The sequence below is a fragment of the Petaurus breviceps genome, unplaced genomic scaffold (genome assembly GCF_028583685.1).
Source record: "Petaurus breviceps papuanus isolate PSGF00001 unplaced genomic scaffold, PetGlider_PUasm1.0 456, whole genome shotgun sequence".
Lineage (NCBI taxonomy): Eukaryota > Metazoa > Chordata > Mammalia > Diprotodontia > Petauridae > Petaurus > Petaurus breviceps.
Window position 1 is genome coordinate 151,667 of NW_027186343.1, and position 20,038 is coordinate 171,704.

The 20,038-nt window shown below is 37.3% G+C and overlaps 1 protein-coding gene across 1 annotated transcript in view; it reads right to left on the reverse strand.

Annotated features, from left to right (window-relative positions):
* The window catches only part of LOC138171684 (sodium-dependent phosphate transport protein 3-like), a 46,585-nt gene extending 30,046 nt beyond the window's left edge, over positions 1-16,539 (reverse strand). The window contains exon 1 of the mRNA XM_069101317.1: positions 16,452-16,539. Within this exon, the coding sequence (XP_068957418.1) occupies positions 16,452-16,539 (88 nt within the window). The remainder of the gene's footprint in view (positions 1-16,451) is intronic.
* Between the last annotated feature and the right edge of the window lie 3,499 nt (positions 16,540-20,038).

Sequence of the window (20,038 nt, forward strand, 5' to 3'; positions counted from 1 at the left end):
ACTGTCTTTATACTTACTCTACTGCTTGTTATGGACCTTTGAACAGAATACTGTAAAAGGAAGGAAGAATGGCACTGGTTGGCAGGTCAAGCATCAGACTGAAAGAGATTCTGAGGGAGGATCCTCACCACCCAACCAACCAGACCATGCCAGTTCTTCCTCTGCACTTTTTTTTACCCTGTAACTATGAATCTCATCCCTTTCCATTCTCTTTTCATCCCAAACTATTATGTTTTCTGTCTAGGCAAACTGTCTCCATTTCTTTCCCAGAGACAATCACCTTTCACTGTCCCCGTAACTCCTACCATTCCTACACACCTGATCTGGAGTAGACACACATTATATACACACATTATAAAGAAAGAGAGACAACAAATTCATAGATTATGATCAAGAAGTGAATTTGAATCTGGATACAAACTATACATCCTGCGCCTTCCCCTGATACTCAAGTAATTCTTTTTTTTGGTTGCCAGTCCCAGAAATGTTAAAAATTTTCTCCTCTATGCACTTATTGTTATACTTATAGCACATGGGGTACCCTCCCCCAAAGGAGTAAATCTCTTAGGGAATGTATAAAAACTCCAATTTTAGAGTACACCATGTATGCTGTGAGTTCACAATCCTAAAATTATAGTTTATGAGCCCTTACTGATGTATGCTTTTTTTAATGAACAGAGCACATAATTCACTCAAAACAAGAGGCACTTGGTGGAATGGCATGGTATAATAAGAAAAGTATCCACAAAACATTCACCCATAAACATTAGATATCATCTTCCTAAAATAAACACAAGATAGTGTTTAGTAGTCACATAGAGATAAAACACATGGAGAGGCACACACATAGGAGATACAATTTGTTAGGGTGTGCACGTAAAGGAATGTACATATGAGAAACATATGTGACCAAAGAACATTTGTGACCAGGACATACACATAGAAGGACAATTGATATATACAATGCTACAGAGCTGTTGTCTTTTCACAAGGGTGCTGCTCCTATTGACACTAGTCTCATAGTCTTCATTCTTATAGTCGCGGCTAGACACAGACCAATATTCTTGTAGTTTCCAAAGGATGCTGCTGCCCTCTATCTACAAGACATTTTTTTTGGTCAAATATTGCTCCACTGGATGCTTCTCACTATTGGATTTTGGCTGCTCTCTGTTGGACATTTAGTGTACACTACCTCTAGTTTCTGTATCAGCTCAAATCCTTGACTAGGATACTGTCTTTATTTTTACTCAGATATCGTAGAAAAGGAAGGAAATACCTTGCTCTGAGACCATCAGAAACTTCCTTTGTTTTGTCCCTCAGAATCTATTCTCTGAAATTTCCCATTTCTCAATCAGGAGGTACTCAAACCCAAGCACAAACCCCTTTAGGCCAAAGAACAGGGTTATCTCAGCTTATCTAATACCCTTAGGTTTCTTCTTTTCTTTAGAAAACTGTTCATGAGAAATGATCATCCAAGTTTTTCTTGAAAATTTCAAATGAGAAGGAATCCACTTCCTCCTTGATCAGGGATAAATGTAGGATTACCACATATATATAGGATTATAAATTTAGAAGTGGAAGGGACCTTAAGAGGCCCTCAAGCGTAACATCCTCATTTTCTGTGAGATGTTGAATTATGAATAATTAGAGAGTTGAAATGAATTGTCCAGTGTTACATAACTATTAAATGCCTGAGGTGGGATGTGAACCTACATCTTTCTGACTCTAAACTCAAGGTCCTATGAACCACATGATATTGCCCATTTCTTGTCATTTTTTACCCTCCATCAAATTTATTCTTTCCCTTCATGTAACACTATAAACTTGCCTGAAAAATATTACCACTTGAGAAAGGCACTTGAATTTAGAGAGTACACAGAACAGTGAGACTTATTTACTTATACTACAAGAACAAAGTGAAAAAGAAAAGTCCAACATTCCATAAGCTAGAAAAGGGAAATTTGAAATAGTGAAACAGGAATTTTGAACGCAAAGATAAGAGCAAATTCCAAAAGGGATAAAGTATAACAGTAATACTAACTCACGTTTATATAGTGCTTTTGAATTTACCCAGTGCTATCTTCACATTAACCTTGTGAAGTAGTTAGGACAATAATATTTGCCCATGATCACACAGCCAGTAAGTGGTGGACCTGGACCTTTAACCCAGGTCTTCTGATGCCAAGTACAGTTCTGTTTCCATGTTACCTTACTGACTCACAATAAATAGAGCATTAATTACAAGAACCTAGAGACCAAGTAGAACAATCCATGTGCAGTCAAGAATCCCCTCATATCTCCACGTAGATTGTCCTCATTCAAAAGACTCTGAATAAGACGATGCTTCTAAGACACATTATTCTTCAGTTTACTAGAACTAATTGTAAGGAAGTTTTCACTACATTGAACCCAAATTCATCCTGTGCAATTTCCAACCAAGTTTATAATTCTATTCTCTAGGACAAAATGGAACATATCTAATCCTTTCAAATAACATAGTAGCATCTATCACATACCCAAAATACATGTTCTCTTATTCAACATGAATATCATGGTTACTTCAACTGAAATTCATATGGAATGATCCCTAGCCCTTTTATCATATTGGTTGCCCTCCTCTTCATGTTCTGAAGCTATTGAATTCACTCCTAAAGCATGATGCCTATAGCTAAATTCAACACTCCAGATTTGACTAGAGCAGAGTGAATAAGGACTATCCTATTCCCGGACATTAGGACTCCCTTAATTCAGGCTATTTCCAAATTTTTTTTTGGAGGGGGAGGAAGGGAGGTTGCCTATTACACTGTGGATTCACCTTGAGTTTTCAGGCTATGTTTAAAACCTCTGGGTCTTCTTTGAGATGAATTGTTGTCTAGTTATTCCTCTCTTACCTTGAGCATCTAAAGTTGAATTCTTGAACTCATACATAAGACTTTACGCTTATCCTTATTATCAATCAATAATAAACATTTCATAAATTCTTACTATGTGCCAGCCACTGTGCTAAGCACTGAGGTTACAAAAAAAGTTAAAAACACTCTCCACCCTCAAGCAGCTAACATTAGAATGGGAGAAAGAACATGTAAACAACTTGGTATATAAAAGATATATTATATATGGGTTATATGATGTTGATTACTTCACCTCTCATATCATTTCCCATATGTTCTTCCTTCCTTCCTTTCTTCCTTCCTTTATTTCTCTAACTAATATTATTCAACTCACACCTCTCTATTTTGTCTACCATCATAGGATAAGACAGTCTTTTTTATAATCTTTTCTGAAATTTAAGTAAAGTGTCTACAATATTACTCTGATCTAAGAGTCTTATATCCTAGTTAAAAAAAATTAAGTGAATTTAGTTTGGCTTGATCTGTTCTTAAGGAAGACCTGGAAATTTTTGGTGATCGCTGTTTCTTTTTCTGGATGCTTACTAGCCACCACCTTAATAAAGCATTCTTGAAGCTTTCCAAGAATAGCTGTAAAGATCATTGGTCTATATTATTCAAATTTCTCTCTTCCCTTTTTTGGAAATTGGAAAATTTGTCCTTTTATCTTACAGCGCTGAATCTACTTTGCCATATCCCTTACAGCATGTCACATAAGGATTACTTGAAGCAAATGCTTATATTTATCTTAAAGAAGAAAGAATTAAGAGGAATAATAGCTATATTTGAAGAATCATCATACAGAAGAGGGACTAGACCTATGTTTCAGAAGGCAGAACTAGAAAAAATGGATAGATGTTTTATTCATGAGTAACTTTAATGAAAAGTGTCCTAACAATTAGAACTGTCCAAAAGTGAAGTCAGCTATGTGGGGGCATAGTATTCTAACTATATACTTTCCAACAGATACTGGATGTCCATTTATTGGAGTTGTTAGAGAAAGTATCATTTGATAAGTATAGATTGAACAGGAAGTACCCTGAATTTCCTCCCAACTCTTAGCTTCGGTGACTGTGATGGATTTAAAGGACAAGTAGAGGTTTAGGACATGCACAATACCACAACAATATCAAATACATAATAGGTGTATAAGGGGTTCAAAGAAAATTTTATAGGAGGTTTGAAAGGGAAAGGTCATGGTCAACTATGGAGATAAGGGATATTTACCAGAACAGGTAGCTACTGAGTTGAACTTTTAAGAATGGAAAGGAATTCAACAAGCAAACAGTTGAGGCATTGTGGGCATTTGTTTAAAGACAAGCAAAGTCTCAGAGGTAGAAAAATGTGGGTTGTGCATTATGTAATGTCAGTAATCTAGCTTTGGATAAAGTGTAGACTTTAGGTGAAGTATAGGTAGTAATATATTGTGGCACCACAAAATTAAGGGGCTTGAATACTAAGACTGAATTTTAATTGGTAGACAGTAGGGGAAAAATGGAAGGTTTTCAAACAGAGGAGGAATATGACCAAATTTGTCCATATGTAAAATTATTTTGATGATGCTCTGCAAGATGAATCATTGGGAGAGAAAGCCTAGAAGTCAAAAGACCTATTAAGAGGCAACTGCAATTTGTCCAGGCAGACAGTAATGAGGTGCCCAACTAAGGGTGGTAACTGTGAGAAAAGAGAAAGGAACAGATTTGGGATCAAAATAAAGAGGATCAATGTTTCTACAATATAAGAAGAAAAGAAGCAGAAAAAAAGTCAAAGATAACAACAGTGGGAAAGAGTGAATGGTGATGTTCTTATCAGAAACAGGAAAGTCAGAAAGAGAAATGGATTTGTTTTGGGGAGAGACAATAGTACTACTAGTTTTGGATATGTTGAGGTTGAAGAGTCAGCAGGGTATTCAGGTGGAGAAAGTCTTCTGGGCACATGGAGATACTCATATGGAGCTCAGGAGAAGAGTCAGTGATAAAGATAGATTTTGCGAGTCATCTCAGGAGAAATGATAATTGAAATCATTGTAGTGAATGTTTATAAAGGGATAATGAGTGGGATCGAAAGAAGAGAGAGGAAAGGACCTTGGGTAAAATATCAATTAAGGGATTTGAAAGACATTGTTGAGACAGAAGGAGAATTAGACAGTTGTGAATAGAAACAGAAGAATGTGATGTCCCCTAAACCAAGGGACAGGTTTCCAGAAAGAAGGGTGCGTCAATGCTTGTAAAGGCTACACAAATGTCAAGGAGGATGATGAAAGACAGAAAATCATTGGATTTTAAAATTAGGCAGTCATAAAAGAAACTCAAGAGAAAAGGGAAACTCTTTCTGAGGAGATTGTCTCATTTTTGTCTTTTTATCTCTAGCACTCAAGAAGTGTGTAATACTTAGGAGATATTTAACAGATATTTGTTGAATGAATGAATTAAATGGTATGTCAGAAGCCAGATTGCAAGGGGCTTGAGGAAACAATACTGGTGAGAAAGTAGCAGTCTCACATGCATACATTTTTTCAAGAAGTTTATGAATGAAGGGGAAGTATTCAATCCTAGAAAGGGTGAATTGTGTTTTGTAAAGTTTTTTTCAATCTCTCTCAGGGTCTAGCTTAGTGTTAAGCATATAGTAGGTTCTCAAGAAATGCTTTATGTGGGGCGGCCAGGTTACACAGCGAGTAAGAGCACTGGCTCCAGTGTTGGGAAGACCTGGGGATCGAATCCCGGCTCAGACACTTAGCACCCACCCAGAAACACCTGGCCGTGTAACCTTGAGCAAGTTACTTAACCCCAATTGCTTAGGAGCGGCCAGGTGACTCAGCCAGTAAGAGCACCGGCTCCAGTGTCGGGATGACCTGGGGATCGAATCCGGGCTCTGACAGCACCACACCCAGAAATAACTGGCTGTGTAACCTTGAGCAAGTTACTTAACCCTGATTGCTCATAAAAAAAAGAAATGCTTTAATGAGTTAAACTGAGAAGAACTGTGTATATGTGTGTACTGTGTCTGTGATATCTCTGGGTTAATAAACAAACACACATTTGTAAAATGACTTTTGGAAATGTTCTACCCAAACTCTATTGTCTTATCTGATAGAACAAACTCTTTCAAGGCAGAAACAATTTTCCTTTTGAATTTGTGTTTCTGTTCTTAAATATTTTTGTCTTTTGGTATGGTGGGTAAGACCAGTTTATTTATTTTTTTATTTTTTTTGCTTTTTTGAGGGCAATTGGCGTTAAGTGACTTGGCCAAGGTCACATGGCTAAATTTTTGTGTCAAGTGTCTGAAGCTGAAATTGAACTCAGGTCCTTCTGAATCCAGGGTCGGTGCTCTATTTACTGCACCACCTAGCTGTGCCAGTAAGACCAGCCTAAAAACAGGTTGGCAAGAAATCTGACTAAGCAAAGTTGTTCTAAGGGCATTTAAGAATTAAAATGGAAAAAGGACAACAAATAGAAGAAAAATGGGAAAAGGTCTGCAAAAATTACTATAACAATCTGTTTTCAGAATGAAGAACAGCATAATTAACACACTTAGGACCTAAAAGCATAATTCTGGATATTCTTAAAGGAAAGATAGGAAAAGAGAGCATGATAGAAAAAGTAGTTGGATTAGACAAAGAAAGAGAGAGAGAGAGAGAGACAGAGAGAGGGAGAGACACACACACAGAAGAGAGACAGAGAGAAAGAGAAACAGAGAGGAGAGACAGAAACAGAAAGAGAGGGAGAGACACAGAGAGAGAGGGAGAGACACAGAGAGAGAGAAAGAAAGGAAAGAGAGAGAGAGAGAGAGAGAGAGAGAGAGAGAGGAACCCTATGCTGGAGGAAAGATAATTGTGACAACACTGAGGGATCATGAAGGTGGGGGAAGTATCAAAGACAGAAAAAAACATCTTAATCCTTATAAAACCTTTTCTATAAAAAAGGACATTGAGAAATCATTGACAGCCACCTATTTGCTTCCACTCATATACAGAGTCCTTACGAGTCATCTGAACATGAAATAAGGGCATTATCAATGAGGGTGTTAGTAGAAAATAAACAAACTTCTGAAAGTACCATCCAATAATGCATCATATCTTTACTGCTCCAAAATTGACTAAAAGTTACAGAAATATAGAATCTCATTGTGCTTATTTTTTGCTGACTATGAAAAAAAAAAGATTCAGTGCAGCAAAGCCTCACCTTAATGGCCCTCTTCCAAAATGATGTCTTTCATCCACACATCTCAAAATATATTTGAAATTCTTCAAAAGGCACAATAACATATAACCCTAATTAAAGACCCTTTAATCATGAACATCAGGTGAGGCATCAAAAGCATAGTTGTATACTCATAAATGGTGTTCACCACTGTAATGGAGGAGATCCAGGACAGAGTCAGTTGACAAGGGTTTCTCTAGGGAGGCTTAAGTCCTCCAGATGTTCCTGCTGGTGAATGATGTTGTGATTGCATCGAACAGTAGAACATTTGCAAAGCCTCCTGGGAGAGATCGGACCATGCATATAGGAAATACCAAAGAGGAATGTCTGTTGCCAAGATTATGGCATATATTTGTATGGAAAACTATAGATCTTGTCCATCAGTATAGATTATAGGAAGAGAAGATGGGCTGGTTACATCGTGAGGATGAGGAAAGACGGTGGAATAGCCCAAGTACTCCTTTGGCAAACCCTACAATGTTCATTTGAGGAAGGCCTCCAGAATGCTGGGTGGCCCTCTTGTGATGAATTTGTGGAAGTGCAAGAATGACACCGGTTGGAACGTCAGGGATAGTTTATGATACCGAGGGAGGTGGGGGGTGGGGGGGTGAAGACTTCCAAACTGAAGAGTTCATGTGTCATTTTGAGAATACTCAGAGCTTGGCACAGTGCCTGTCAAATAATAGACTCTCAATTAGTTTTTGACTGATTTTTTGATTGACAATGTTAAATTTTTATCATTTGTTTACTGGACTCAATGCTTCTGGTGCTGTTCCCCGCCAACATATTTTTTTTTAAATCTCAGAAGACTTTTGCTAACTATTCCTAACTTCACTGTCTGAGCATTTTAAGAAGATTCTTTTTGTTGTTTCATATTTATGTTAACCTCCTCCTTGGTTGATAAGGTTTTTAAAAGATCATTTTAGTGGTAGATAATGTTTTGGGACTTTGACACTAAAGGGTGAGAGCTTAGGGTTTTGTTTTGTTTTTTTGGTCTAAGGGTTATCATTAGGAAAGAGTTTCTATGCTTAGGACAATGTTTCATTTGCACACCTGCTTCTTTATTGTTTAAAAAAATTTGCCATGCCACAGCTCCATTATGAGTATTTCAGTGTGTGTGTGTGTTTGTGTGTGTGTGTTTACAGATTATTTGATTGCTAAAGTCAATCATGTAAGTCTTATGAACAAGGCTGGTCAAGGAGAGAGGAGATTTCTTATTTGTGGGGTAGTGTTTTTAAAGTAGATAGAGGTATTTCTGTTTTAATAATTTTGAAGCATATTCTACAGTTCATTCACAGAAAGCTGATTGAGATGGGAACATTTGGGATGGGGAGTGGAGAGGGAGAGACAAGGTAATGTAAGAGTTGAAAGGCTTAATGCTTTCTGGTGAGAAGAAGGGATATTCTGGGCTTTTGGAAAGTCAGAACATATGCACTGAATATCCATGGGTCAAGTCATTTGACTGGTGCATTATGATAGCATCACTTGGCGACCAAATTATATAATACGCTTGCTGATTAAATAACTGACAATATGCTTTTATGTAGGTTGCAGAAAGTAGAGGCATGAGCAAGTGGATTATTATAACAGGGCTACCAACTGAAAAAATAACCCGTACCATCTGCTACATTTTTGTTTTGTTATGTTTTTGCATTACAATAATTTCCTGATACACCCTGTCCTGTTTTATGGTAAAGAAAAGAAATTAATCAAAAGTGACCATGACCATCTAAGCAACTCTCATAGTACATTCAACATTTTCCCCCTAGACTCTTCTGCTTATTTTTTCTTTTCTTTTTGCTTTTTGGAGGGCAATTGGGGTTAAAGGACTTGCTCAAGGTCACATGGCTAATTTTTGTGTTAAGTGTCTGAGGTCAGATTTGAACTCAGGTCCTCCTGACTCCAGGGATGGTGCTCTATTCACAGCGCCACCTAGCTGCCCCGACTCCTCTGATTGTCTACCAAGAAAAGGCAAATATGCTTCATCAATGGATCGTTTTTTCCTCGAGTTTGAGACTGATTCTAACTCTTTGCCTAACTCAAATATTTTTGAGAATCACAAAGAGATTTAGTTTATCTGAGAGATTTTGTGGGTTATATCTATCAATAATAACTTCATTAGAAGGTAAAACAAGTAAAATTTTAAAAATTTATTAATTCATTTAAACAACTAATAAACACATTAAATGTCAACATTAATTATTTTATGAAAAATTAACTGTTTTCTAAAACAATTTTTTCAACTCTCCTTATTTTCTGGATTAATAGATGATGTCTGGATTCTCCTATAAACTTTTGCCTTCAAAATGTTATCATATGTTGTTTTGTTTTAAGTACTTGGTTGAAGAAAATTTGGCCTAATACACACACACACACACACAGAGTTGGAAAAAGGAGTACTTTTCATCTTTTCAGATAGTTGTAGCCATTCTTCATTAATACTATATCCAAACTCGACCAATGCTAGTTTCTTAAAGATTAGTTGCAATGTGGAATTTGAAATCATATCAAGAAATTTTTTGTACTCTGTTATATTAAAATTCATTCCTGATTCAACTTTCTGGGGCCAAACAGAAAAAGTCTACTCTCTCCTTGATATGAATCCTTCAAATACTTAAAGAGAGCTCTCATGTGCTGAGTATTCTTTTTTTTTTTTTTTTTAAGGCTAAACGTCACCAGGTCTTTCAATCTCTCCTTATATGACATGACCTCAAGGTCTTTCCCTATCCTCAGGGGCCATTCCCTAGATAAAATTGCCTAGAGTTCTGACAGGTTAAGGGTCATAGAAACAGCATATGTCATAGTATGGCCTTGGACCTAGGACTTCCTGGCTCCAGGCCAGATATCTATGCACTGTGCCAGACTACCTCTCGTTCAGACAAAAATAACACATTTAATGATAAAGGCTAACATTTATATCATCAATATAGTTTGCAAGGATTGTAAAATTATTCCTGTATAGTATCTCATTTGCTCTTGACAACAATTCTGTGAAGTAGATGCTGTTGTTATCCCCATTTTACAGGTGAGGAAATTGAGGCTGAGAAAAAAGGCCACTGAACTCCCCTCCAGCTCTAAAATTTTGTGATTCTGAACTCTTCTTAAACTTCCTCTTTATTCTTCCTATAATATCTAGTCAACTAGGTGGCATAATGGATAGAGCACCAGACCTGAAGTCAAGAAGACTCGTCTTCCTGAGTTCAAATCTGATCTCAGATACTAACTGTGTGACCCTGGGCAAGTCACTTCACCCTGTTTGCCTCAGTTTCCTCATGTGTAAAATGAGCTGGAGAAGGAAATGGCAAATCACTCCCTTATATTTGCCCAGAAAACCCCAAGTGAGTCCATGAAGAGTTGAATACAACTGAAAAGTGATTGAATTGAATATCTGGTTCCTCCATTACTCTCTGTTCTTCCTTTCCATCACCCATGTTTTCTTCTCACTTCCCCTCCTTTATCATCATGGCCCCATGATTGATGTGCTTAAATGTATATTATCAGGTAGTCATGGATCTCTTGCCCCCTACTTATCAGCAGGCCTTTCACATCTTGACCAACAACCATGGGATATCCTCATCACTTCCTTACTCTAGCCCATTTACATACTGAAAGAAGTCATAAAATCATGCTAAATAGGTCCACTACATACATATTTATGTTAACCTAATCCCATTTGAACCTTTACCTATACATGATCATCCTTTGATTGTTTGAGGAGCAATCATACTCTGTAAAGTGATCGTTAAGCCTCCTATATTCCACAGAACACTGCCTCCTAGTAAAGGACCTTACCTTTTACTTAAAGAATCAAAAATATTTGTCATGAGTTCCTTATGTTCCTTTACTTTATAAAACTCTTCTGTATCATTCTTCCATTCTTATTTCAGTTATATAAGAAGAGAATAAGTTCTATCCCTCTATTTAAATACATGATCCTATCCACTTGCAGCTCCTCCAGGAATTTGTCCCTTTATTCATTCCCTTCCTCTTTGTCACACCTTCATTTTCTTATTGTATACTTGCTTCTGTCCCCACTGCCTATAAATAGCCTAGGTGTCACATTCCTCCACTTGGCTTTGCCATCCCCTCAACATATAAATCTATGTGTTTTGTTTTCCTTTTCAATGTCAAACTTCTAGAAAAAGTTGTCTACACTCACTGCCTTCAATTATCAACTCCTTATAACCTGGCTTCAACCTCTATCATACAACTAAAATTGCTCTGCCAAGTTTAGTAATACTTTTAGTTCTAAACCCAAAGGTCTATTGGTCATGAACCTACTTGAATTTGCTGAAATTTTTGAAACCGTTGATCACTTCCTGTTTCTGAATAATATCTTCTCTTGTCTTCTGTGATGCTGCTTTCTCCTGGGTCCCCTCCTACCTGTATGATCATTACTTCTCAATCTCCTTTCCTGGATTTATCTATTAATTCAACAAATACTTATTAGTCTCTTACTATGTACAAGGCACTGTGCTAAGTTCTGGGGATACAGCACCAAAAACTCATTACTTACAATCTCTTGGGTGGAAAAGAAATATGCAAATAATAAGCAAATATATTATATGTAAAAAAAACCCCAAACAAAAAAACTGACAGGGAGAAGATAAAAAGAATTGGAGGGATCACAAATGGCTTCACATAGGAGGTGGCATTTAGACTGAGACTTGAAAGATGCTAGGAATTCTAAGATGAGAGATGAGAAGCAAGTATATTCTCTCTTATGGAGATACATATATAAAAGTAGTGGGGAATAAATTGAAATCTAAATCCACCTGGAGCTATGAGCATTGTAACTTGCTATTTAAGACCTTATGGGACTGTAACTGAAATTATTCTGAGACTGACTCCAGGTATGATCATGGAGGAATGAATGCTATTAAGCCTATAATCACTGATGCCAGAAACCTTATTGGGTTGACATCCATGAACTTCAGGTGGAGTTCTCATGAGAAAGGTTGGGAGAATGATTTTTGGCATGGAATGAAGTATGATTCTTCTGACTCAATTTCTTCAGTATGACATTTCCTCTTGAATGGAAAATATCCCACCTGGCTGACTTTAAGTCTGGCTCAATGCTGGAATTGACATCAAGAACTTTCCCCTTTACCGTATAGCTATATCCTTCTTCTTACTTTATGGTAAATTTCTATAATCATGTTAAACAACCACTTTAAACATAATATTAAATCTTCTAGGTAAATTCTGGAATGCATTAGAGTTACTGTAATGAGATGTAGGCATTAGAATTGAGCTATTTAGCTTAGAATTTTAGTTTTTTTTATATTCTGAACAACTAAGTAAGTATTTAGTATTGCCATCTGTCTGTTAATAGTTACATATATTCCTGAGTAAGATAAGATCCTCTAATTTATCACAGTGGTATGGGGACAATTAGTCTGTGATGTAAAGATTTGTGAAGCCAGAATATAATTCTGTTATTAGTGAAGTTAACACCACAACTGTCTCAGTTCTGTGTTCATGAAAAGAATAGCAGCACAATTAGTTAACTCAAATGCAGAATGCCTTGCGGTCTATCTTCTAAATGCCTTAAAGAGATATCCACTTAAAGGTCCACTTTTACTAGGATTTATTAATTTAAACATGGCTAGAAGTTGAAAATGTCTTATTATAAATAACTCATTTAATAAGTCCTGTTCTTAAATCATATATTTATACATTGCATCCTAACATTTCTTACAATTATTTTTCATATGGCATCTAATGAGAGAATTCATTGGAGTTCATCATATGAAAACTGTTTTGTTATTAGTTCTTTAGCAGAATCTCACCCTCCTAACAGGGAAATGCACAATGAGAAGTATAAAAATTGAGTTCAGGGTTTTCCAATTTTTTTAGTTTATTTTTGAGTTTCTTGGAAATATCAACATGAGAATTGGTTAACCTAAAAATGCAAATTCTCTTCTCTAAAAGCTTCCAAATTTGGTTTTCTTATAATAGAGAAAAAAGATTTGAGCTACCTTTCACTGTTTGACCTGGTTATTGGAAAAGTAAATTTAAAATTGTTTTAAGATCAGTTTTATAAGAGATTTTTTGACAGAGAAGGGGATGTCTACAAGAGACTTAAACCAGAGAAACCAGTATGATGGAAACTGCTCTGAGACCACACCCAGACCAGAGGGCTGCATTAGATATTTCCAGAGAACCAAATGACTATATGAGATGAAATTTTTATGAAATGTACAGTTGGGTTTATTCATTTTTTTACTGTTTATTTTTCTCCCATGTACCTTTAATCTGTAAGGTTTGCTTATCAGAGGGGACTGCCCCCTTTGATCTTGTCAATGTATCGATCAATTTTTCTCCCTTTCCCCCTCATACTGTTGCCCATCATAAGCCCCTCAGTTAAGAATCCTTGATGAAATGTTTGCCAAATCAGTTAATGATTCATTGAGGAGACTGCATCTCTCAATAGAATCAAATGGGGGAATGAGAGAAGTGATTATTTCTCTCATATTAATAACCAACTATTGAAATAGGACTAAGGTTTTCCATTTCTTATTTCCACATTCAAAAACCAGTCCCTGTAGATTATCCACCCAGTCTTTGAAGGTCAGGGCTAATGATAAGATGAAATCTTGGGCAGACACACCCCACTGGGAAAACTCAGATCTGCTCAAAAGATGAAGAAATTCTAGTTTAGGTGAATTGGTGGATTCTGTCCCATTGTGCTTGAGTCATACAGGTCAGAGTGAAAGTGAATTTCCCCTTTTGTTTAAGGGTGGTATAGGTATAGATAAGTCTCTTTGACTAAGACTGAATGGTCAGAGTCACATCCTCCAAACTCTTATTAGAATAAATCCACCTCTTATTATAACATTTATTCTCTCATTACTTGTTAATCAGTCAGAGTTGATTTCCACCCTCAGGTGCACCTATTCTTCCAAGGGCATATAAGTGTTGAGTGGGTACCATCAAGGGTCTTTGGTTTAGAAGACAGCCCAATGACATTTTTACTAATTATCTGCTGACCTTAATTAAGGAAACGATTGCTAACTACCCAGAAACTGTGTCTCTTGAACTTTTTATGTCACAAAACCCTGGTCTTTCTGGCTTTGAGCTGGATCTCAGTAAGCCAGCAAGCATTTATAAAGTGTCTGCTACGTGCCAATGACCTCATTAAGTGCTGCGAATACAAAGAAAAAAAGTCTCTTCTCTTGAAAAGCTCACAGTCTAATTCCAGATACAGCACTCAAGGCACTATGTACAGAAAAGATGTATCCAGAATAACTCAGGGATAATTGACAGAGGGAAGTGTCTATTATTTAAGGGTATTGGGAAAAGCTTGTATTAATTAAGATTTTATCTGAAACTCGAAAGAAGCCAGGTAGGGCAAAAAATGGAGATGAGAAAACAGAAAATTCCATGCATGGACAGTGAGTGAAAATGCCTAGTCAGGAAGTGGAGTATTTTGTGCAACAAATATTAAAGAGACCACTGTCCCTTTATTGCAGAGTGTGTGTGTGTGTGTGTGTGTGTGTGTGTGTGTGTGTGCATGTGTATGTGGAGGTGAGGAGTAAGATATTAGAAGACAGGAAAGGTAGGAAAAGACAGGTGATGAAGGACTTTAAAAATTAATTAAGACTTTATATTTGCTCCTGTAGGTAATAGGGAGCCACTGGGGTTTATTGAATATAAAAATGACATGGTAAGACTTGCTTTTAGGAAGGACAGTCTGACAGCTGAGTATAGGATGAACTGGTGTGGAGAAAAAAACTTGAAGCAAGAAAATCAACAAACAAGCTATTACAGTAGTCTAGATATAAGGTGATGAGGGTTTGCACCAGGGTGGTGACTGTGTCATAGAAGAGAAGGGGCCTTAAAATGTTATGAAAGTTGAATCAGGGGCAGCTAGGTGGAAGAGTAAATACAGCACCAGCCCTGGACTCAGGAGGACCTGATTTCAAATCCTGCTTCAGATACTTGACACACTTACTAGCTGTGTGACCTTGGGCAAGTCACTTAACCCCAATTGACTTGCCTTTCCCCCCAAAAAAAACAAAAACAAAAACAAAACAAAACCAAAAGTTGAATCAGTAGGACTTGGCAACAGATTGATTACGAGGTTTAGACTTTGAGGGGTAAAGTGTACATAAACTGTGAGTCTGGGTCACTGGGAGGATAGTTGTGTCCTCCAGAGTAGTAGGAAAGTTAGCAAGAGGGGCACAGTTGGGGGGTAAAGATTGTGGACATGTCCAGTTTAAGATCTCTGTAAAATATCCAGTCCAAGATGTCCAATAGGCAGCTGGAGATGAGTGTAGAGATGGGGAGAGAGTTTAGGGCTGGATAAGTAGATCTGAGAATCATTACTGTTTTGATTATAACTGAATCCTTAGAATGTGATACGATCACAAAGTAAAATGGAATGGATGGAGAAAAGAGAAGGGGGCCCAAGTTAGAGTTTTGGGAGACACCCACAGTTAGTTAGATTTCTCCAGATCTTGAGTCCTCTGCATAGAGATGGGAATTGAATTCATAGATCTCCACACCTTTTTTATCTTTCTGTATCTTCTGGTTACTTCTTGGCTGCCTTCAAGTGTGTTCATGTCTCCCCCACTCTTAAAACACCCTACCTTGAACCTACTAGCTTTTGTCCCATATATCTCTTCCCTTTATCCTTGAGAAAGTCATTTACCATTGGTGTCTCCATTTCCTCTCTTCTTTCTCTTTTCTAAACCTTCTGCACTCCAGCTTCTAACCTCATCACTGGGGGAGGAAGCACTTAGGTGAAGATAGGTAGAAATCAATTCTTACCCTCTATCTCAAGGAATTGGAGCCCTCAGAATTCCAGAATCTGGATTAGAGTCACAGATATCCTGTACTAGGCTTATTTCTAAATGCCATTCACACACTCTGTTTCAATAAAAATGATCTAATCACCATTCCTGAAATTGATGGTTCCATCCCTTCTCCATCCCTTTGCTCTGGCTGTTACCTAGCTGTTACCTATGCCTAGAATGCACTGTTTCCCATCTGTACCTCTTAGAACTCTTAGCTTCCTTCAAAGTAGCTCAGATGTTATTTCCCACATAAAGATTTCCTCGATCTCTGCCTCCCACCAGTATTTAGTGTGTTCTCTATCCTCAAATTACATTGCATTTCTTTATCTGTTTACATCTTGTTATCTGCAGTAGAAGGTAAACTTTTTCAGGAAAGAAAACATTTCTTTTTTGTTGTTTCTCTATCATCAGGATTTCCTGGCACAGAGAAAATATTCAGTCTTTGTTTAGTTGGTGATGAATACTTTGCTTCAAGTAGGTGTCCAATAAATTCACTGAATTTAATTCATGAGCTTTCAGTGCAGAGAGGGACTCTTTGCTACACATCACTTTCATGCCTTTACCTTTCTTTTTCAGGTGCTTTTCATCAAGTTGCATGTCTTGTAGATTAATACTCTCCCTGACTGTGTTGTCTTCTTCTGGGAGAGCCATTATGGTTTTTTCTTTTTTCCAAGAATTGGTTTATACCTACTGAAAGAAAACCACCATTCGTTATCAGTGGGATTATTGAATGGAACTTTCTTGTGATTGCATCATACATACATACATGGATCTCTCTATTAAGAATTCACATCAAAATGTATGCTTCCCTATTATATAGAAAGTTGGTACAGTTTATGACATATTTTTTGGTGACTCAAATTTACTAAAAAGAAATCACAAGCAGTTTACCCGAAACAGTAAATAGGAAGGCTATTCACTAGAGGAAGTTTTCTCAAAAGAAAGAAAAAAATGTAAAGTCAGTGGTTATTTTGGAAAGCTTTTTGCATGTGTGAGAAGAGAAATTCAGAATTAAAATATGCTTAAAATAAAAGAATACTACATTGGGTTGTGTTTTTTTTTCTTAGCATGTCTCAGAAGAGAAGACACTTGAAAGCTAGGAACTATGTGACATACCAAAATGTATAGAATATGGCTGAAAGAGTAGTGGCAGATGAATATAAAGGAAGGGAATAAGTTTTTTTTTCTCCTATGTGCTAGGAATTGTGCTAAACATATTATAAATGTTATCTCATTTGATTCTCACAACAACACTGCCAGACAGCTGTTATTATCTCCACATTGTAGTTGAAGAAACAGAGGCAAACATAAGTTAAGTGACTTGCGCAGGGTCAGACAGCTAGTAAGTGGCTGAGACCAGATTTGAACTCAGGGATTCCTGACTCCAGGCCAAGGACTCTATCCACTGTGCCCTTAGCTGTGTATCAGAGATGTGGAGATATTTCCATTTCACTTTGAGAAACACTGTCTCTCAGCTCTGGACATGTTTTTCCTCATTCCTGTAAATGCTACTCATCTCTGCCCACTGGCTTATCTTGCTTACTTTAAGTTCAATGAAAATCCCACTTTCTATAAGAAGCCTTTTTCACCCACTCTCAATTTGAGCATCTTTTCAGAGCCCTGTTAACTATTTCCTATTTATCTGAATAGTGCATCTTTGTACATATTTGCTTTGGAGTAGGGACTGGGGCTTTTTTTTGCCTCTTTTTGCAGCCTCACCGCTCAGCAGAGTGCCTAGGATAGAATAAATGTTTATTGACTGATGGACCGACTACAGAAGAAAAATGAGCTCTTACTGCTAGAACAATAAAATCAGAGATCCTACTGGAAGCTTATTTTGACCAGCTCTTGGAGAAGGCAAAGAAAATAGCCTATAAGTGAATTAAACAATATACTATAGGTTAAAAAAACAACTATGTTACTAATGAATTTAGAGCCAGTCAGCCAATATAGACTTTTGGGGATACTTGTTAACATTTAGTTATGGAGTGTATGTGTGTAGAAGACTGAAAGTACTGAAATTTATGACTCAAGTAGGGAAAGAGTTCAAATTAAAAAAAAAAACATAATTGACCTTTATATATGACCTTAAGTTTCAGGAAATGCTTTATAAATATTTTGTCATTTTTCCTTACAATCCCAACAACCTTTTATTAGGTAGGTGCTATTATTATCCCCATTTTACATATGAGGAAACTGAGACACAGTGGGGTTAAGTGACTTGCCCCAGGTCACACAGCTAGTAAATGTCTGAAGCCAGATTTGAATTCAGATCTTGCTGACACCAGGTCCAGTTCTCTATCCACTGGCCTATCTAGCTTCCTGATAGAAATATGGAGACACTATTTTCATTTTATTCTGTCGTGGCCAGATCACACCTGGGGTATTACGATCTTCTGTGAGAGCCACTATACAGGTGAGATGGCGACAAACTGGAGAATGTCTGTAGCATTCTTGGGAAGTCTGGAAACTGTATCACGTAAGGAACAGTTGAGGAAACTACACACATTTGATCTTGAGAAGAGAAGGCTCAGGGAAGAAAAATGAGAGTTGACTTCAAATATTTGAAGGGCTGTCATGACACAGAGGAGTTATGTTTTGTTGTGATCCAGAGTACAGAGATCACAATGGTGGGTAGAAATTACAGTGATGCAGATTTTGACTTATATAAAGAATAACTTTTTTTTTTAAAGCAATCAGGGTTAAGTAACTTGCTCAAGGTTACACGGCCAGTTATTTCTGGGTGTGGTGCTGAGTATCTGAGCCCAGATTTGATCCAGGTCATCCTGACACTGGAGCCGGTGCTCTTACTCGCTGAGCCACCTGGCCACCCCTAAGCAATTGGGGTTAAGTAACTCGCTCAAGGTTACACGGCCAGGTGTTTCTGGGTGGGAGCTAAGTGTCTGAGCCCGGGATTCGATCTCCAGGTCTTCTCAACACTGGAGCCAGTGCTCTTACTCGCTGTGCTACCTGGCCGCCCCAAGAATAACTTCTTAATAAAGAGATGTCCAAATACTGAACAGGCTACATTTTGAGTTTGTCAATTTTCTGCCAATAGAAGAACTCCTACAGAGGTAGGTTGTAGGAATGTTGTAGGAAAGAATAATGCACTGGCAATGATGTTGGTATAACTAGGACATTTCCATATCAGGCTCATTCCTGTAATGTTCCTCATCTCTGCCCACTGGCTTATCATGTTGTGTGATAAATATGCATATTTTTGGTTTTTGAAGTTTTTACAAAGTTGCTATTTTTGTGTTAATTTAGAACTTGCTTTACTTTGCCTGTTTAAACAGGGCTATTTATTTTTATATGAAATCATTTTAAAATCAATGGGGGGAGAAGCCTGGTCTTGAGCAGAGAAATGCCATCTTGAATCTTGAGGAAAATGGCTTGTAGTTCCAGAACACACAAATATGATGAAAACCATGCCCTGGTATCAGAGTGAAATCACAGTGAAAGTACAAACAGGGAATTAACTTGGTCCATTTCTAGAACAGCAAACAAAAAGTCATTGTGGGCAGTACACAACCTTCACACTGCACACCCTTTGAAAGTACATTTCTTTCATTTTCAAATATGGGAGCAAGAAGAGGCAGCTTAGTATGATGGAAAGATAGAGCTTAGTTCAAATTCCACCTGCCATACTTAGTATCTATGTGGATGATGAAGATGATGATGATGATGATGATGAATCACCATCTCTCTCCTAGGGTTTATGTGAAGTTCAAATGAGATAACATATAAAGGTAACATTAAAGTGCTCTTTACATGCTAAGTGCTATTATTATCAATTATATGAGCATGGGAAAGGAACCCTAAGTCTCAATTTTCTTACCTGTATATTGGGGATATTAATACTTGAATTCTTAAGTCACAAGGTATATTAGGGAGTCAAATAATATGAGGTACTTTGTAAACATTGAGGTGTTATATGTATCCCCAGTGAATAGTACTAATGACATTGTAGCTACTGTAACTGGAAGCAGTCTGATGTAGTGGTTAGACAGCTGGCCTTAAAGACAGGACAACCTGGTTTCAAGTGCTGTCCCTGATATTTATTGACTGTGTGACCCAGGGAAAGCCACTTAACCTTTCAGTGTCCTAGGCAAATCTCGGAGACAACACATTGAGAAGAGAAGGTACTGAT